The 20541-nt window shown below is 33.8% G+C and overlaps 2 protein-coding genes across 2 annotated transcripts; both read right to left on the reverse strand.

The window, feature by feature from the left end:
* Positions 1-1488: 1488 nt before the first annotated feature.
* On the reverse strand, positions 1489-4149 carry LOC145592125 (1-aminocyclopropane-1-carboxylate synthase-like). Its single transcript, XM_081648590.1, has 4 exons — positions 3719-4149; positions 3433-3564; positions 2980-3140; positions 1489-2750 (listed from the first exon to the last, which is right to left on the reverse strand). Exons 1-4 carry the CDS (start codon positions 3869-3871, stop codon positions 1745-1747), a joined length of 1452 nt encoding a protein of 483 aa, XP_081504716.1. The 5' UTR covers positions 3872-4149; the 3' UTR covers positions 1489-1744.
* Positions 4150-11879: 7730 nt separating this feature from the next.
* Positions 11880-18672, reverse strand: LOC145578560 (2-C-methyl-D-erythritol 2,4-cyclodiphosphate synthase, chloroplastic-like). Its single transcript, XM_081635866.1, has 3 exons — positions 18235-18672; positions 17687-17817; positions 11880-12329 (listed from the first exon to the last, which is right to left on the reverse strand). Exons 1-3 carry the CDS (start codon positions 18593-18595, stop codon positions 12096-12098), a joined length of 726 nt encoding a protein of 241 aa, XP_081491992.1. The 5' UTR covers positions 18596-18672; the 3' UTR covers positions 11880-12095.
* Positions 18673-20541: the final 1869 nt, after the last annotated feature.

Here is a 20541-nt window from a genome sequence, read left to right on the forward strand (position 1 = left end):
TTGCTCTAACTCAATGGATCCACTAGTTTATTTTAAAATTTTCAAAAAAAAAAAAAAAAAAATGATGACCAAAAGATGATCTATTAGTTCCCTACTTGGATCATTCCGAGAACTAACCCTCCCGAATTTGTAATTAATATTGGTTAGGTCCAATTCACTGGCCCAACCAAAACCAACCGGACTACCCATTTGTGTAAGCCTTTTCTAAGCTGTAAGATAAAACGGTCCAGGCCCAGTATCCAGCCCAAGACCCAATAAGAAAGTTAAGGAGCCCATAAGAAGAAAGACAAGTGTCCAAAATTGCCACCAAGAAAATCAAACAGTTCCTAACAAGACTTCAATTATTCGAAGGAAAAAATTAAATAATAATAAATAAGTAGAATAAAAAGGGAAGTAATTATGTGATCCATATCTTCACAAAAAGTCAAACAAAAAATGACAAAGTTCATGTGTTGTCTTCACATGATTTTTCAAGGATAATCATCTCAATTAGCAATTAAAACCGACTTCTAGAGACACCACAAACCTTCAAAAGTTTATAACATAATAATGTTTCACAAAGTGCTTAAACTTTTGTTCTTTTCCTTGAATTTCTTCTTGTTTATATTTATTATACCCATATAAAATTGTAAAGTAGGCAAAAGATGATGTAGTACCTAAAAGAAATATTTAGATCTTAGTCAAATAATTAACCATAAATATAAATGATAAGATAGTTTAATTAAAGGTCAAATTAAATAGAACAGCCAATTATATTCCATCTTTCACATCATTAAGTGTTGTTTAGCTTCCATTTTCTTTGCTCCATTGTCTTTGTCTGTTTATGCTTCAAATTAAATTAAAATTGTGTCATTTTTATGCAATGGTTGGTAGCGTAGGATACACCTACTTTATCTTTTCATAGCTGTAACTTGTCTTACGTACTTTGGGCCTTAATAATGCATGAAATATGCATTATGAGTTTATGATCTTCTGTGCATGCACATTCATGGTATCAAGCTAATAAAGAGCGATTTGTACTTGTAAGAAATTAGTACTACCAGTTGTGCATGAATGTTTTTGGTAGTTGGATGGATTATACCACGTGAGAAGTGACAATGCTAATTAGTAAATGCGAGTAGTAATAATCCTCTCGTTATACAGTTAATGGATATCTGATAATGTGATCGATTCACTTGTTTAGCTTAATACAAACATTTTTTTAGAGCTAGCTATAAGTTGAAATAGTAGAGTTGTACAATTTTGAGCCATACACTTTTATTTTTTATTTATTTATTTTGCAGTTTTCTTAATATGAAAATAATTTGACACATATTAGTCACTCAACCCTAGAAAAGAGACAAATTAAAGTGCTATGTAGTGAAAGATGTGTATTGTGTACTAAGCTAGTATCATTCTAAGGCAGAGAATCAGATGATTTTGTTCTTTTGAATTATTTGCAGCTAGTTTGTTACATAGTACAAAATGAGATATGAGTTAATCAATCAATCAATTTCAATCATTAAATTTCCTTTGATTGCTTAATAACATTACAATGAATAATTTTTTCTAAGGAGATTACAAAATACATTTTTTTTTGTAATCTCCTACTCTCATTACTAGATACAAACAAATGATCATAAATTTTACAATTCAGTTATGCACACAAAGTCACAAAAGATAAATAATCTCTATACTATAAACATTATGATCAATTTATTATTCCAAATGATACACTTTAAACCATGTTAATTAAAACAACTAATTAAGTCTGAGCTCGAACGAGGGGAGACATGGGTGAGTGTGGAGATCCATGTTGTGATGAAACTCCCATCAAATCCTCCAACCTTCGAGATGATATTCTGAGCTGAAGATTGGATTGCCAGCACTTCCTTTTCGCGGCACCAGAAGATTTAGGCTTAGCCACCTTCTGTGCCGCGAATGTCCTAATCCTTTTCAATGCCACCTCCATTGTCTCATCATCCATGTTAGCAATACAAACCCTGAACCACCCTGGCTCATGGCAATGGAACGAACAACCCGGCGACACATTGATCTTCACTTCGTTGATGATTACTCGCCACAAGGCTAGCTCTCCTTCCATCGTTAGATCTTGCTCAATGAGTGGTCGTAAGTTCATCCACACAAAAAGTCCTGCATTACTCTTTAAGCACTTAATTCCTACTTGGTTTAGCCCCCAAGTGAATAAATTGTGCCTTGTTTCGAGTCTTTTGCTACTTTCGACCAGAAACTTCTCGACAAACTCCTCATCTGATAGCATCGAGGCTATTAGCAATTGTGTTTGAGCCGAAACTAGCCCAAAACTCGACATTTTTCTTGCAACATTTACAACTTTATCGTTGTAAGAGTACACAATCCCTACTCTGAATCCTGGAAAACCCAAATCTTTTGATAGACTGTAAACGATATGGATTAAATCCGGGTTGTGGTCTTGTTCGAGCATGATCTCCGCTATGCTGACGAAATTTGGATATCCAAAGACAGTGGCACCATAAATTTCGTCACATACTAAGTGAATGTTTTTCTCATTGGTGAAGGCTAATATGCTTGATAAGGTCTCTCTGTCTAGGACTGTGCCGAGTGGGTTCGAAGGGTTTGTTATTAGTACACCTTTTACTATAATGTTGTCTTCTAGAGCTTTGTTATATGCTTCTTCCAACGATTTTCGAGTTACTTTGAAGCTATTCGAGCTATGACATTCAACTGGGACAAGTTCCACCCCTGTTCTCCACCTTAAATCACGATCAAATCTGCAAAATTCGTGAATAAAACATAATTAGTTCACATAAAATAATTTATCGGACCCTCTAAGTAGACCCAGTAAAGTACAAATAATAATTGGACCGTCTAGTTATTAGAGAGAATCTCGATTTTTTAGGAGAATATTCTCGATCATGCATAACTTTGACTAGTTATGTGTAGAATTTTCATTAATGTAAAAGAAGACGAGTATAATAAAATGTGTCCAAGTGTACGTACCCAGGATAGTAAGGTGTAGGAACGAGGAACGCTTCACCAGGGTTAGCCAAACAAAATGCCATTAATTCATGGGCTCCAGTAGCTCCACCACTCATTACTATGCGATCAGGATCAAATGTCACCTTATTTCCTCTCACTCTCTCCATGAAACTTGCTACAGCCTGTTAAAAAAAATTAATCAATAATTAGTCACAAATTAACCAAATTAATCATAAATTATATTTAAATAATATTTAATCTATAGTATATGGCTGCTATGTTTAGTCAAAGTGTGACGTGGAATTCCACGAAATTTATAAATTTACTTCATTCGTGAGAGCTACTCGAGTTGGACTTGGCCAAAACTTGACTCGAATCAAGCTCGACTTTGGTTTAATATAATAAACTTAAGTTCAACTCGACTTAACTTGACTCGTAATAATTTGACCAATGAGGATGAGAATAGAAAATTACATTTCTAAAAGCTGGCAGACCATGGTAGTCTTGAAAGATGGCAATATCCTGAAATTGTTCAATTCCTTCAGCAGTACAAATGGAAGCACCAGGATTTTTCAGAATCCACTCTTTCACCAAATCAAAAGAAAGCTGCAATTTAAAAAAATAAAATAAAAAAAAAATCAATATTTTCACAAGTCAATAAATTCCATAATATATTCAATGTTGACAATATATATAAAAAATGAAAAATAAATAAATAGTCAGAATCAGATGATTAAGAGAAGGATTAGTAGATAATTACCTGATTTTCAGCAAGACCCATCTGAATAACACCAGTAGGATTATTATCAGGGTGAAAAGGGTCATTTTCATAGGCTTTCCACCCATCAAAATAGGCAGATTCTTCACCATGCCCATTACCAGCAGCAATTCTTGACAACAATTCAGCAACCATTATCTTGAATTTATATACTCAAATGACAATTTTACCCTTGAAAGGCTTAAATTCACAAGAAATAAAAGTTTCCTTATTTAGAAGTAAGTAAATACAGTTGTTGTTTTTGTGGTTTAATTTGTAAAAACAGAAGCAAATGAGGGTGCTATTTATAGGGGTGGAAAAGGCAGGGAAATGAAATATAATTGATGATGTTTGAAAGATCGTTTAAAAAAATAGCTGGCACTTGAAATATGTTTTGAATTAGTTGGACATTAATGTTTGGAGTTGGTAATACTCTCTATATATTAGTATATTTATACTAGTAGCTAGCTTAGTATAAATTAAACTACTTTTATTATTGGTTTCTTAAGAGTTAACAGGAAGTTTCGTTTTGTGGGGACCTCTCTTAATCCTTTAGGGTTGTGGAGGTGCTACAATAAGAGGATCTGATCTCGATCTTTTGAAAAAAAAAAAAAGACGAGTGTACTTTAATTTTATCGGTGATTATGTGAGACAAATCATGCAGCAGACTTTATAGTGATTATATTGTATTGTAATTGATTGTGTTTGTTTTCTTTTTGTAATGGTATATGTTTTTTGAACTATTCGCTTTGAGGTTAGCAATAATAATCTTGGTTTTAGTCGTTAAATTTGATTCAAATTTGGATAGATAAGAATAGTTTAGACCTTAAGAGAATGTAACGAGGTAGTTTGACTAGGAAAACTTAACCAAAGTGTTTTTAATTTTAACACAACATTTAACTAGTCAATAAAAAAAGATTCAAATTAGTGTGCAATGCCAGGCCATTTTCACTTGGGTTGAAAATTGCATGTTCAACATTTGAGCATTTATGGTGAGACAACTAGTACTAGTCTACCATAGAGGCCTTGACTCTTTTCACTCTTGAAAAATTATTGTGAAATTAAAGGAAATCAGGTGGAGCTTACTAAGAAAGTTTCAACCCAAATCATACATACAAGTAAATTGCGAGTTTGCAACAATAATATATGGAGATCCTTTTGGTAAATCAATCTAGCTACATGTTCAAATGTCTGAACAAGATTAAACAAGGATATATTGTACATTAATTACTCTCTACTAGAGACCAAATGCTCTTGGAAATATAATTTGACAAGCCCAATGAATTGGTTTTTTTAGTATAAGTATGCAATCGATCTTATTAGCTTAGTAAGATGATGGACGGCATAAGGAGTTAAAAAAAAAAATAAAAATAAAAAAATTGTTAGATGCTTGATTAGATTGTTTACAAACATAAAAATTAAAAATCAAAAAAAGAAAAAAAAAAAAAATCAAATTTGCAGGGTTTGAGATCATCATGTATACAAATAAATCTCAAACTTTATAGATAAATTAATTTAATTTGTAATAAATGAGCATTGACCGAAATTATTTACACATGCACGTACGGAAATATATTTGCCACCCTGAAAAATCTTTACGACAGAAATCTCCTAACCAACCGGAAATAGCCTAGAAAGAATTGTTTCATAAATAATGGAAATCCTCCAAACTTTAGAGTGGGACATAAATTTATTTCTTTATTTAATTTTTCCGAGTAAGTTGAATAATTAGCATTTTGTATATTTATTACACACGTACACCCTATTATTTTATTTAAAAGTTGCACGAATAATACCAAGACAACCTAGATATACATTGCACGGTTGTCTGCTTAATCTTAGATAATTTCCTTTTTTATAAAAACAATTTGGTAATTGGTTTCCCCTTTATTGCAGCACAAACAAGATAATTAACATTTTTAACGTGTAATAAAACATTTCTGCCAAACTTTACTGCTAAAATTCAAATTTATTTAACTTTTAGTTATTTTAATTTTGTGGGTTTATGTTTATGTTTATTTTTATACTCGTAACTCGTTTACACAAATCAGAATTGTTGAGTAAATCGTGTGTGTAAATGTCGACGTCAATTACATGCAGATATATGACTAGATTCAGCCCCCAATAAAAAACATTCTTTTTTATGGTCGATAAGTTCGGCAAAAATTCAATATCATGAAAAAAAAGTGTCAAAGATTATAGTCTGCTGCTTTATACACTATGATCAAGAAACAAATTAAACAACCAGTAATTCACATGAAATAAACATGTACTCCATTCTAAAATACTCTTAGCATTTTAAAGATAAGGTCGCATCCTCTACTATATACTTACCTCCGTTTTTTATTAGTTGGCACGTATTTTTAGGAATTTTTTTTTGTTGACACGTTTTCTTTTTGGATAAGTTTTAGGGTAATGCTATACATAGCCCTTAGGGCTATATATAAACATTGAATTTACTCTTGGAAAATGTATAAAGTTAGGAATTCATGACAAAAACACGCGCAAATCGGTGTAATTAGTGTATTTTTGTCATGATTTTCTAAATTTAAACAATTTTCAAGAGTAAATTAAATGCTTATATGTAGCCCTTAGGGCTATGTATAGCATTTTCCTATACCTTGCTTTTTAAGTGTACCCCACTTGCTTTATCATTCTCTCTCACTCTCTCTCCTCTCCTTAATATGTGTGCCTAAATTGAACGTGTCAACTAAATAGAAACGGAGGAAGTATTAATAGGGTAATAGCCACATATTCACGTTAATAGTGAATTTGAACTACAAATACGGAATATAATACAGCGTATATGATACAGAGTGATGAATTTTGGACGAAGTTACAAAAGAATATTTTATATCTCACAAATAATACCTCTTTGTTGCACATAATAAGAAACGGAGGTAGTAATTGTAGGTAAAATATAATGCTAATATAATAATTTGAAATACTCTTATCGACTTCATCTACCCTCCCTTATCTCCAAATTCCACAGTTCAACTGTTCAACATTGTTCTTTTTAAGTAGATAGTTTTTTACAATTTTTTTATCGGCTTTTAGCTCTTATAGTCTTTATCATTTTTATTAGCAGTTTAATATTTTAGATGATTGTGTTAGTCCTTGGCTGATTTGACCAATTCATTGTGTATATTGAATATTTAGTACAAGTATTTAGTAATAACGTGGTAGGGATTTACTATTTTTTTTTTTTTTATTATTATATTTACTATTTTTTTATTATTCTTTTTCTCATGTATATGTGTATAATGTGTAAACTGAATAATAAGGTTATTGGGATAATTTATTAACGCTAGTTAAGGAGAACTATTCTGTAAGAAATACTATGTAATTATGTATGAAGTAGTAAATTAATCTTTTGAACCAAACAATCTTATTAGGGGTTTTAGACTAGGCATACCTTGATTTTGTTCCAAAAGCGTAGCTCTATTATCACTCTGCATGTTTTCTCAACCAAACATCCCAAAACTAAAATTATGTTTGATTTGATTTAAATGAAAAAACGTTTTATTTGACTACTATCTTCTTGAGAATTGGTTTTGGCTTTTTATCCATAACAAAGTTGGTAATTTTTTAGAGTAACAATCAACTACTGACTTTCACCAAACACGTAATGACTAATTTTATTAGCTAATTCAAATAAGAAACAACATGAACCAGCATAAATATTGAATACAAATGAACAACCTATCAAATCAGATTAGCACATTCAACAACTGCTTGTCAATTAAACTCATCGTTGAAGGGGGGCTCATATAAGTTGAAAAAAGTATATCCATAATTTGAATTATACTAATAGAAAGTTTACTATTCAATAATAATACATAAAAGCTAGCATAATATGAAAATTATATGCATGAGAAAATACACATGTAAAAGGTCAATATGCACATGGGAGGCCAATTTTAATTTGCTTGTCAAAGATGGAAATATTCCTTGGTAAGCAATTTTAGTCTAAGACTTCAAATTCAACCTGTAAACGTCGACCATTTTTAGCAGACTTTGCGTATCTAATACAGTAATTAATATATAGTGTAACACCCTAAATAAAAAGTCGTATTTCCCCTACTCAGTCTTCTTTCAATTTATTTTTGTCAGGGTATATTTAGTGTTTGACGACACAAAAGCAAGTCAGCCGTAGTGCATGCTCATCTACGCTCATGTAACTTTACAAATCCAAGCAGCATCATGTATATATGTAGAAAATTCAACTCGTAATGGATAAAGGCAAGAAGATCTTGTTTCAATCCTTTCAGTTACACACTTAAACACATCTAGCTATAGAGAAGTTAATAGCGCTGCAAATTATATAGTCTTATTGGCCCTTTTTTAGATACATACCAGTAGTTCGTTAATTTTTCTACTTTCTTAACGAACTACGAGTATAATAGATTTGGTCTTAGTTTTGAGAAAACATAGACCTAAATCACCTAGTAATATTCGTGTATCTATCTTTTTTTTAAAAAAAAATTACTTTTATAAGATCAATATAGTAGGTACGTATAGCGATATAGGCATATATTTTTTAGTAGGAATGAAGTAGTTGTTCATTTATCAGATCAATTATGTATTTATATTTAAAACCTCGTGTATGTATATTCAATCTGAATTAGTGGAAAAATCCCTATACGTACATAAAAGAAAGAAAAGATAAGAGAATCCTCACCGCCTCTCCCTGGAATGACACTAGTAGAAAATGGACATATCATCCAAAACCAATTAGCAATTACTACTTGCCAATATAATAAGCATATGCTTTGATTTTGTTCTTCAGCAAACCAAAAGTTCTTTTGACTAGAAGAAATATATGATATATATTATATGTAGAACTTCTGGAGGTGCATATATTATCATTATGTCACATCACACTTCACACACATAAAACAATTTTTTACTTCAATATATTCCCTTTTTTTTTTTTTTTTTTTAAATTGTAACATTGCGTTATTGCTGACGAATTAAGGTCACCAGTAGTCCAATGCAATGAAATTTACAAGAGAGAAGGGTTTTTATGGCTTCATATTGCAGTGGGAGATAGGTCTTTATTAGGAAGGAATTTATTTTTTTTTTTTTTTCTTTCACGTAATATTCTTTTGAAGAGTTGAAACTAAAGCTAGGGTATCCTTTTGTTTCAAAATGGTCCATATTATGGCCAGCTGTTCTACGGAGACTATAGTACAATACTAACTTTTAAGATAGTACGATACATTGATATTAAACCCCTCATAATCTTGACTTATACCACGTCTTATAAGACCGGTGATTTTTATTAATGGTTGTGTAATGACTCGTCAACTTTTACAACTTGCTTAGCTTGATAACAAGAAGGTAGATGGAAAATAAAAGATTGAAAAGTAAATTAAAATTGTCTCATGGTTGATTGAGGAAACATTTGATACGGTATATTGCAATTGATATGAAAAGACAGCTATCTTTAATACATGTAAAGTACGGAGTAACTTTTTTTCTTTAATAGTACTTCGTATCTTTTTAAAATCGAATAGTACAATAAGATATTATTAATAATACATCCGATTTTTTTTTAGTTGCAACTTTAGAATATTTTATACTCTATATCTCTTAAATAATACCCTAAAGTTGTAACAACAAAAAATCGGAGGTAGTAACATTAAATCATTAGGTTCATGAAATCATATACTCTATAATAAACCGACCAAAGAAAATGAATTTCCCAATTATAATTTCAATTCCTAGCTAGCTAGCTACCATTTAAAACAAACCACAATTCTAGTTACATTCCAATATTTTCTTTTTCCTTCACTTCCTCCTTTTTCTCACCCTTTATTTTTCAATACCCTTGAAGAACTAAATAAGTTGTTAATACCATAGTTATTAAAGTTAGGATTCAAATCTTTGAATTTTGCCATTTATAATTCATGTATATATAGCCATACAATTCAACATATTTCTCTTAACTAATGAAAATTTGACAAATCTAAAATAAGCTTAAAAAACATTAATACAATAAGCATATATTGTCTCTTTTTACTACAAAACTGAATCATGATTTTGATAACTTTAGTCGATACCTTTTCTCCAACCTTACTATCAAATTCATACCAGTGATACCACTTTCTGTCGTTCTTACGAGGGTTGTCAATTAATTACTCCATACCAATCTAAAATTCACGAGGACACTCACTTAAGTACAAAAAGTGGATGGTGGTTAATGTTACATTTCTAAGGTGTATAAAACAGGAAATCCTACATAAAACTTTTGAGTCCATCGTTGTATTACTTGGTATTTGTACGTATAGGAGAAACTTGACATTATCTGTTCACACGTCGCATTATAAATGTACATTCGATGACAAAACTTAAAGTGGGTTGTTTGGGAGCTAACCCATTGATAAGCTTGTTGGGACACACACACACATTTACAATGTCAATTCACGTCACTTTCGTAGGGTCACAAATCTCACACTACCAAAAAGGGTATTTGAAGGAAATTGGCCAAATTAATGGTCATTTTAGCCACGCAGATGACACGGCTTAAAAGTTAATAGAGAGTACCATTAATATGCTTAAGGCTTACTCATTCAAACTTACATTTATCATGCACAACAGTTATTGTTGCACTAACATTTTATACTAGTTTTGTTAATAACATTATACTGTACTACTTTGACATGCAAATGATGCAATGGATGATAATATACTTAATACTATTTCATATATATTATGAAGTATAATTTATTAGGGATTTAATCATATGTGAGTTGAGATTAAGGGCCTGTTCTGATCAGATTAATTTCAGTCCAGTTCAGTTAAGCTCTAATAAGTTTATTTCAGTTCAGCTCTAATAAGTTCAGTTCAGTTCAACTCTAATAAGTTCAGTCAATGAGAACAGGCCCTAACTGTCTCATATTCCGTATAGAATAATATAGAGAGAATTATTACTCTATATATGATATGTATATATCACACTTGATTTAGATTGATACTTGGTTGAGTTTATATATACTCATATTCTCCCTCGGTGTAGATCATGATATACAATTGCTGGCATAGGCGCATAGTAGATAATTGTAGGATTTGTAAGCCTAAACTTTCACGGCGTAGGGTTGGCAATGAATAGCTAAATGTAGTCATGTTTGTTATCCAAAAAGTTTAGTAAGATCATGAGGTGGTGAGTTTTTTTACTGATATTCAACAGTCCATATTTAAATTATACGAAATACTTAAGAAACATTTTGTTGATTGATTACTCCATAAGTGTTAAATATCTAATATTTTGTGAAATTTAACCAGCGAATTTTAATTACAAGCTTAGCTTCATCTTAAAAGATGGTGTTCATTCTACGCACATATATAAGCACAAAGGCTGGAAAATATAATAAGAGTGTAAAATTATACGTACCTCATTACATATATTTACATGTAGCTTGAAAATTGTCATGAAATTTAATTTCAATTAGATTGCATCAAGTTTAATCAAAGATAATGAGTCAAATGTTGCTTAAGGTTGTGTCAGTCCAACATCAACATGTACTTGTTTATCACCAAAAATGACTATAATTAAGATGAGTATGTACATATCCAAACATGGTTTGAAATCTAGCTTAAACTCCATTTCATTTCACATGCCCCCCCACCAAAATACAATCACGCATTTGACTTTTCAAGATGTTAACTTCTTATGTTTGACATTTACTTGCTCAAGCGATTATACATTTATATTTTTTTTTATTTTTTTACGAAAATTATATATTTATATTGATAATTGATTTATGATACAATAACAGCCTAAAAAATTCAATTCAGCGAAATTTCAACAGCAAAAAAATCAATGATAATTAACTGTGTCTCGACTAATTAATTTGGTCAATTAGCTAGATTAGTAAATAAATTAAGATATAAGTGGGATGCATACAAGTGAAGCAATAAGTGAGACTCCAATTTAAAAAATACACCTAAAATAATGTCAACTTCTATTTTATTATACACGTAAGTTGTTGAATTTTAATCATAGATTAGTTCTTTGTTTTGATAAATTGTGTCCCAACAACAATTTTAGTCTTTTAATTTGGCAGGTGGCTCTTTGTTTACTATTTGATCCTGGTTTTTGTCTGCGAAACCGAAACCAAAAACCAGTAACAGACTTAGACATGTAGCTGCTAAAATGCTATACACAATACACTGTTAGTATTACATTGATACATGAATTCATCAAGCCTTCGTTGAATGAAGGTCGAGATAAAAATGTTTAAACATGAACTGTTTAAACGCTATACAAGATAATTTGCAAGTTATATTCACCAAAAACCTACCAAAAGAAACATATCACACATAAGATTTTTCAATAGTGATGTTGATCTTCTAATTGTGGTTCATGATGGTTCCTTTACTTTTTCATCAATAGAACCACTGTATGAGCTGCAATACTTCTATTTTCTCCGAGACTATCAACCTTCTCATGGGTTTTCGCTTTCAGATTCAAGACGGAGGTATCAACCCCGAGCAGAGCAGACAAGTTGGCCTTGATTGCTTCCTTGTGTGGGCTAACTTTAGGTCTTTGAAGAATTAAGGTGGCGTCTAAATTGCCAAGCTCATACCCAGCCTCGTCCATTAGTCTTACCTGTTGTTACAAAATTTAGAGCATAAGCATAACTTAACCATATCAAGGAACTCCAGCACCATTGCCTCAAATAGAAATGCAAGTAGACAAATCATGAAGGAGTTAATAATAACACTATCTACATTTTTCCCTTGTTAGTTGCTCAACTATTACACACTAATTGGACCATTTGGAAATGATGATATTAAATGTACCACCATGTCAGAGTGGCCCCTTCAGTGTAATCGCCAATCAATCACAAAGGAAAAGAACAAAAAATGGTAGAAAAATTAAGGATTGGGCAAATATAGCTTGGGACCATAACTATTGCAAAAAAAAATCATGAGATATTCTCATTTTAAAGTCTTAACCACAAAGTTAGAGGTTTGTAGTTCTTCAAATGGCATCACCAAAGGTTGGCCACTCCTAATACTAGTCTACTCTTGCCACGTACACCGGTTAAGCTAATTGGATAATAGGATGGCCATTTCTCCAATTGTTGACTAATGGCTACATGTATGAATCAACTTCAGAGAGAGAGTCTCACATGTATAAGTTCAAAAGGTTGGTTGGGGGTGGGGCAATGGCAGAGTGACAGTGTGTATGTGTAGAAGGGGACGAGCGCGGCGGCATCACAGTGTTGAAAAGAGGGCTACTTCGCCCACTTGCAACGACAAGTGTCACTAGCTGAAAACCACAAAAAAATTATTGCATTTCTCCTACTGGTACATTTTTGTCGTCGTTTTGCCTTCTTTTAGCCAAGATAGGTCATTTTGTAGCCAAGCTACCAAAATTGGTAGCCTACTTTCTCTATAATGGCAAGGGAGTGTACAAGTCAGTGAAGTACTCATAAATGCCATGTCCCTTCTTATCAGTGTAATAAGCTGGTGGGGTACTAATATGCTCTTAGGTAAAGATAAAGAAAATTTGTAACAACCCCGATAAGAAACTGCAAACGAAGTGGGTGGGCAGACTGGACACTATCCTGCTTAAGCATAATCTTGGAATATATCTATCAAGGAACTAACTCACATAAGAAGTATACTGTCACTTCTATCATTCAATTTGTTCAAGCTTTCACACTTTTAGCCCACTCCCCACTGCATCACTTACTAACACATCCGATTTTGTAAAATATAGTCATTTCACCTAGATGTCCAGGCTTCCTATCTGGTAATGCAACAATGCATTTTTCATTGCCAGTTAAGGCGGCCATATGTTTCGCCTTTCAAAATGTATACAAATCAAAACAAATAAACAAGAGATGAAAATCTGTACTAGGATCTATAAAGAATTCCCATCCCAATATCCCATTGCCATTGGCCGTGCAAGCTACAGCAAGTTTCAGCTAACCTTGGGTATTAAGCAATATGCTACTCTTTGTAAGTGTAAAAATGAAACATAGCATATTGCCATATTGGCATTTGATAAATTTACTATTAGTATAATCAAAGGATAAAAGTTTCATTTCTTAGCCTCACCTAAAATCTTTTGTCTATTACTGCCATTTTGAAGCACTATTTATCAACAGCAGAACAGTAATAGGATTTAAGGGAAGTCCTAAGTTTGTAAAATTATGTCATGCACAAGAAACAGTCAATATCAAGATTAAACACCAGTAATCCATCTCATCTACTATAAAGGCACTGGGGAAAATCTGTTAAGAGTCCAAATTATCACTGATTAAATGCAAAAGTACAGCATCAGAAAGCCTACGTTTGATCTACTTGATTCTCTCTACAGATGATCCACTAAAATTCTAAACTAGCAGTCAGTAAAGTTAGTGCAACAACATCCAAAACTAATCATCAAGAATTTGTATGCCTAAAGTTGATCAACTTAGATTTCTGACGTATCGTGTACTTAACTTTTCTATACTCCTCAATTTAACCAGAAAAGTTTCTAAGACACCAAATCTCACCTTACATAAGATTGCATCGCCATTTGGCACATAAAGTTATCACTTCAATGAATAAAAAAATATTTGCTGCTAAATCATCTACCAGCTAAATCATCTAACAGGTGAGATAATGGATTTACTACATTCATGACAGCCACAAAATGTGTGTCTCAAAACTCTCAATTCCTCATGTCTATGTCATCTACTTGACTCAGTTAGGTCCTCCTTAACTTATAGCCCAACTCATGTGAATATTTATTCTTATTAGTATTGATCTTCTAGCCCATCTCACTCTTTTATTCTTTCCATTTTTTCCCTTGTGGCTGTACATATTTTTTTGTGTACTAAAGAAATAGTGACTTTAATGGTGTATTTCCTCATCCCATACAATCGATATTCTTCATCTAAGTTTGCTAAGTTATTCGCTAGATGCCACTTATAAGCATTTGAATTGAATAGACTCCCCTCTCCATCTAATTAAGTTCAACTATTAATTAATCTAACTTCAAATCACACAAAAATCACGTTCTGTTCTTTCTAGTCTTTAGTTCTTTACCAAATGACTTATATCAACCACCCTCTAACCCCCTCAATCAGTCAATCACCCCCCCCCCAAACACACACACACGCACCACACACAGCCTCCTCCCCCACCCCCCCCCCCCCCCCCCAAAAAAAAAAAAAAAAAAAAAGGTATTTGCAAAATGAAAAATGAACCACAGTGAAAATAATGCCAGGTTAATAACATTAATATCGACCAGATCTAATACTTACACAATTAATCCATGCTGCCCACCCTAACTACAGCCAAGCTACTGTTCTACTATATGTGCCTAACTGTCACTGGTGGAGGAGTCTTATGTAACTTCTTAAGGACAAAACAAATCAGGACTTGTAATGGTAACATTTGTAAAACCCGACTCAAAAGTTAGCCAAGCAGCAATAGGAGAGGTGTGTGGACTGGGGTAGCATGGTCATATTCTGGCTAAATATATACAGACCAAAAGACAATTTATCTAGTCTGTGACTTAGGAATGACCTGATAGATACGTATGCACACTATTTCCAAGGATATCTTTCTGTTTCTGCCTATTGCACAAAACAAGGATGATTACTCAGAGGCCATCAATTCACCTACTCACCCTTGCTGTTCAGCTATCGTTCAACTGATACAAAACCATCCGTCAACACAATAGCATAAGGGCTCCGACGACAATGATTACTTATGCAGGATCATTCGAGAAAACATCACTGTTACAACTCTACTGACCAAGTTAATCAGAAACCCTGCTTCTTTGGTGTCAGATTCAGCAGCAACGACAGCTACATATTACAACAAGAGATAGCATCCTTGAAAAAGTTGCAATGGTAATGTGGGGCACACTTTATACGTTTATATTCTTGATTCAACAATCTGCAAAATCGAATCCAAAGAACCTAAGATAATACCCATCCCCCCTCCTTGTTCAGAAGGAGCCTTCAAGGCTTTATATGGATGGAAACCAAGCAAACTTTTGTGACCATTGTAAGATTGATTAAAAATCAACAGAAAGGCGCTTCAAACTCCATGATTATCTACCTGAACTCAGGGCAGGAAAGAGTACAAGGCTTGCTTCATATTTCAGAATTACACTGGATTATGATGACACTTTTTCTACCTCAGATTAACAAATTCAGCACCAAATCTCATACTACAGCAATAGTGACACGCCAAGATCATTCCACACCACCAGAGTCACAAGGAGAAGAAACTTCCACGGACTTCACAGCAGGTAGAGCAACCGAGCTACAAACTACATTACTCCTAGTTTATCCCTGTTCAACTCTTACATTAAGATAACACATCCTGACAACCATATTACAATACCAAATAGAATAGAAACCTAAATCCACTGGTCAGCTCATATATTGACATTATTTCGCACGAAGTTCTTCGTGTGCCTGATTTTCCTTACAAATCTCACCTCCAAATTCCACCTCACCCTGCAATTAATGAGGCCTATGAATCACTCGAATCATTCTCTGCTCCTGTCAATTCAAGTCTCAAGCCTATCAGGATATCATTCCTTGATTAATACTTAGACTATATGTGTTCTAGATCTACTGAGTGTATTGAAGCAATTTGGTGCAACATTATACAGTTTCCGCAGTTTCCTATCACTCACAAGTCACAATGCCTTAGTATCATGCATTGGTTCCTGCAGAGAGCCTACAACTAAAGCCTTACAAGACCTTTGAAGGTTCAATGCAATGCAAAAGGGATTAGATGCACTGGAACGCACAAATTAAGCTTAAGCCAGACAGAAACATTGAAAGGTTAAAAGCAAGGTTATTGGCACTCAAAGCTGCTGGACTTAAATTCCAAATAATTTTTCGCCCTGAATTAATATGTCAAGTATCAGGCGCTTAATAGTGTTATTACAGCATCAAGGGGGTGGAGACAAGAGCTTAAACCAATTGTATGTAACTAACACCCTGCTATAAGGAGAATTGCATGAGGAAGTTCAAGTGAAGATGCCCGAAAGCATACCAAATTGACGAAGTCCTAACATGGACTTAAATAAACAGCCAGACAATGGTCTGCAAAGCTAACTCAAGCCTTGTAAAAAGGAGCTGTAAGCAGTCTAAGGATGACAAAACTGTCTTCAACTAGAGGAAGAGCAACAATATTACCATTTTTTTAGTACTACCTCTGTTTCTAATTATGTGCAACAAAAGGGTATTATTTGTGAGATATAAAATATTCTTTTGTTGTACATAATAAGAAACGGAAGTAGTATTTGAAATAGAGCAGGTGATACATGGGTGACAGGCACGGTGACTAGACTGGACGATTGACAAATGGTTGGGAGGAAATTAGTATGATCTCCAAGATAAGATTAGAGAGATAAGAAGAATGATAAACCCTGGAAACATGAAGACTAATGATTGATCAATCTAATTTGAAACAAGTTCTGATGCAGCCCTAATTGTTCAAGTCAGAAACTATCTCATCCTTCTTAGTACTCAAGGTGCAATCGAAAGAGGAGGAAAAAGATCACAAGTATAAAGAAGAAGAGTAGGAGAAAAATGAGATGCAGAAAAGATAAGGTAAGACATCATTACAGAACCTCATGCTGTCCAATTTTTAACTCCAACAACTCTTTTAAGTCTTTAAGACCATACCTTCTCCCTACTGAATATTATGGTTGGGGGTTTATATCCTTGCCTGATTTAGCTCCACCTTATTTTGAATAATATATCTAACTCAAGTGCTTAGACTAGAATTTTCAAAAAGTTCGAGGTAGATATTGGTGCTATCTCACCTAAAGCGTCTCAAATAATCACACACTAATAGAATATGAGTTACACCCACAATTCATCTCATAAGCTGAAAATGATATTCAAAGAGTTCTAGTTAATTGGAAACAACCAAGAATATAACTAAATGAATTAGGATATAAATATAATAAAAGGGAGAAGTAAACGAATCACTCACAGCTTCTTTGATGAAAACAGAAGAAGCTGCACCCTTCCACTTAGGATCATTATCAGGGAAAAGTTGCCCGATATCCGGAAGCCCTAATGCCCCCAATATAGCATCCACCACACAATGAAGCAGCACATCTCCTACAATCATAGATTAAAAAAATACATATAATTACAATTCACCACTTTAAATTTATTAACTATCAAGTAAAATACTCCACAAAAATCCGAATCTGCCCAAAATTATTCCAACAAAACAGATAATTCACCCACAATAACGCAAAAATGCCCAACACTATTCAATACACAATTCCATTAAAAAAATATCAAAAATATATCTAGCAATAGCAGAGAAACCATCCATTTCAGTACCTCTTCAAATTTCCAGACAAAAAATCCGAAATTGCCCAGAATAATTCCAGCCAAGCATGTAATTAATTCACAATAATGCAAACTATCCCAACATTATTCAATACAAAATTTAACATTCAAAACAAAATAAAATTCTATAAAAATGAGAAACAAAAAACACCCAGAAATGAGAGAAAAAAAGAATACCATCAGAGTGAGCCTCGCATCCTTTATCATGAGGAATGTCAATGCCACCAATAATCAAAGGATAACCCGGCTCCAAGCGATGGAGATCGAACCCGTGACCGACCCGAAAAGGAAGGATTTTAGGGGGTTTTGAATTTGATAATGAAGTGGGTTGAGAAGTCTCAGCAATTGGGGTAGAAACTGCTGAAATTGAGAAAGAATTGGTGGGTTTTAAAGCTGAATTGTTCAGGAATTTGGTGTTGAGAGTGAAGGAGGGAAGAGAGTGTGAGAGGTGGGAAGAAGAGGAGAGAGAAAGTAGAGGTTTTTGTGTGATGGTGTGAAGGAATGAGCAAGTGCAGAGAGCAGTTGTCATAGCTGCCATTGATTAACCTTCAGAAAATTGGGAAATTGAAAAAGGAATGAGCAAGAAATGAGGGTGTATTTGGTTCAAATAAATAAATACTCCGTACTCCGTAATGGTATTAATTTGAAATGAGGAATGAAACTACACTGGTATGAGTAGTGGAATGCTAAATACCGCCGTTCAAATTTATCGTCACCGTCATCATTTTGAGCAAACTAACAATTTTGCCCTTACTAAACCCAAATCCATCTTTGACCCTTATTTTTTTTTCCTCTCTCCTCAAACACCAACCACTCACCTTTTTTACTACACAACCACATATTTGGGATTTATCGGGAAGAAATTGGCGGCGAGCTCAGGCAGCGGCGGTGGCTCGATCTCAAGCGGTGGAGGCGGCACAGACTTAGACATCGGCGGCAGCGACAGCTACGGCGGAAAGGAGGTAAGTAGTTTCCGATTAGTTTTTTTTTATGAAATAAGTGGGTGGTAACCGGAGGTGAAAACCGGTTGCCAACACCGGTAACCGGCGACCAAATCCGGTTGACTGTGCCGGTAATCGGTTTTCACTTACGGTTACCGGTGGTGGGCAACCGGATTTGGTCGCCGGTTACCGGCCACACCATATTAATTTTTTTAAAAAAAGAAAATTGAGCAAATTTTGAATTAGGCTCCGATTACCGTCCATGGTAACCGGTTTTGGCCTCCGGGTACCATGGACGGTAACCGGTTTTGACTTCCGGTTGACCATGGTAACCGGAGCCCAAAACCGGTTACCGTGGAGCTCCGATTGATCCTTGATCTTTTTTCATCAAGCCACCTCGATCACTATCCCTTTCTCGTCAACTTTTGTCGTCGTTGTGGGTGCGGTGTAGAAGGTGGTGGTTGATACGGTTGTGGTTGATGGACTAATGTTACAGAATGAAAATGGAAAAAAAAAAAGTAAGGGCAAGATTGTCAATTTGCTTGAAATGATGGCGGTGGTGATAAATTTAGATGGCGGTATTTAACACCCCCCGATACTTATTCTATTTGTTTGGTTTTGAGTTGGGAATGATATGTTTTTCTTTTAATTTAAAGCTAAAGCCTAAAGGTGTGACCATATGGGTATGGCTCATACCCACCTTCCCCTTGGATTTCAAAACCCCATACCTTGGGGGTTTGAGTATGGGTTTCAAAATTGAATTTTATAAAAATAAACAATAGGCATGTGATTTACTCATTCTAAACACATACCTCATACCTTAGATGCTTGAACCAAACGTCTCTGAAGGATTTTTTAGAGGTTTTCCCATTAGCCTAGACTCGTTGAGATTGACGCATGTGGAAAACAAGAAGCTTATTAGTATGTTGTTATTTGGTTAAGTACATGTATTTATGAGTGGTGGTGTACTCTAGGATGCATGGACACTTCATCCAACTACCGTGTCCATGTCGGACACTGTGTCAGACACCGACACTCGTGGGACACACGACGACATGTCTCGGACGGTATCCTACTATGATATAGGGTGTTCAACTTTTTTTGATGAGAAATTTTAAGTAGAGGAAGATAAATAAGGTAATTGTTAAATAACATGGGCGCCTTCATATATAGCTCATTATTAATATGATACTATATGATTTAATGAGAGGACGGAATAACAAATATATGATCAAATTCTTTTTTAAAAGTATATTTTATGAATTTTAACATCCCATACCCATATCCCTTGTTTTGAGATAGACGTTTTTCCATATCCTTTTCGTATCCATATCTGTGTCAGTACTCGTTCTTGTGCAACCTAGGGTGTACCTTGTCAAGGACAAAAGGATTTGTTCTCTTCAACTTACTTCATATACTTATTACTTATTCCTTTATAGATCAGAACTTTTGATTATCAATTACTTATCGTTAATTGCGTATTAAAAAAAAAAAAGGAAATTTTCACTTTTGCTACCACTCAAACATCCCAGCTTCACTTTTG

The sequence above is a fragment of the Chenopodium album genome, chromosome 2, assembly GCF_948465745.1.
Source record: "Chenopodium album chromosome 2, dcCheAlbu1.1, whole genome shotgun sequence".
Lineage (NCBI taxonomy): Eukaryota > Viridiplantae > Streptophyta > Magnoliopsida > Caryophyllales > Amaranthaceae > Chenopodium > Chenopodium album.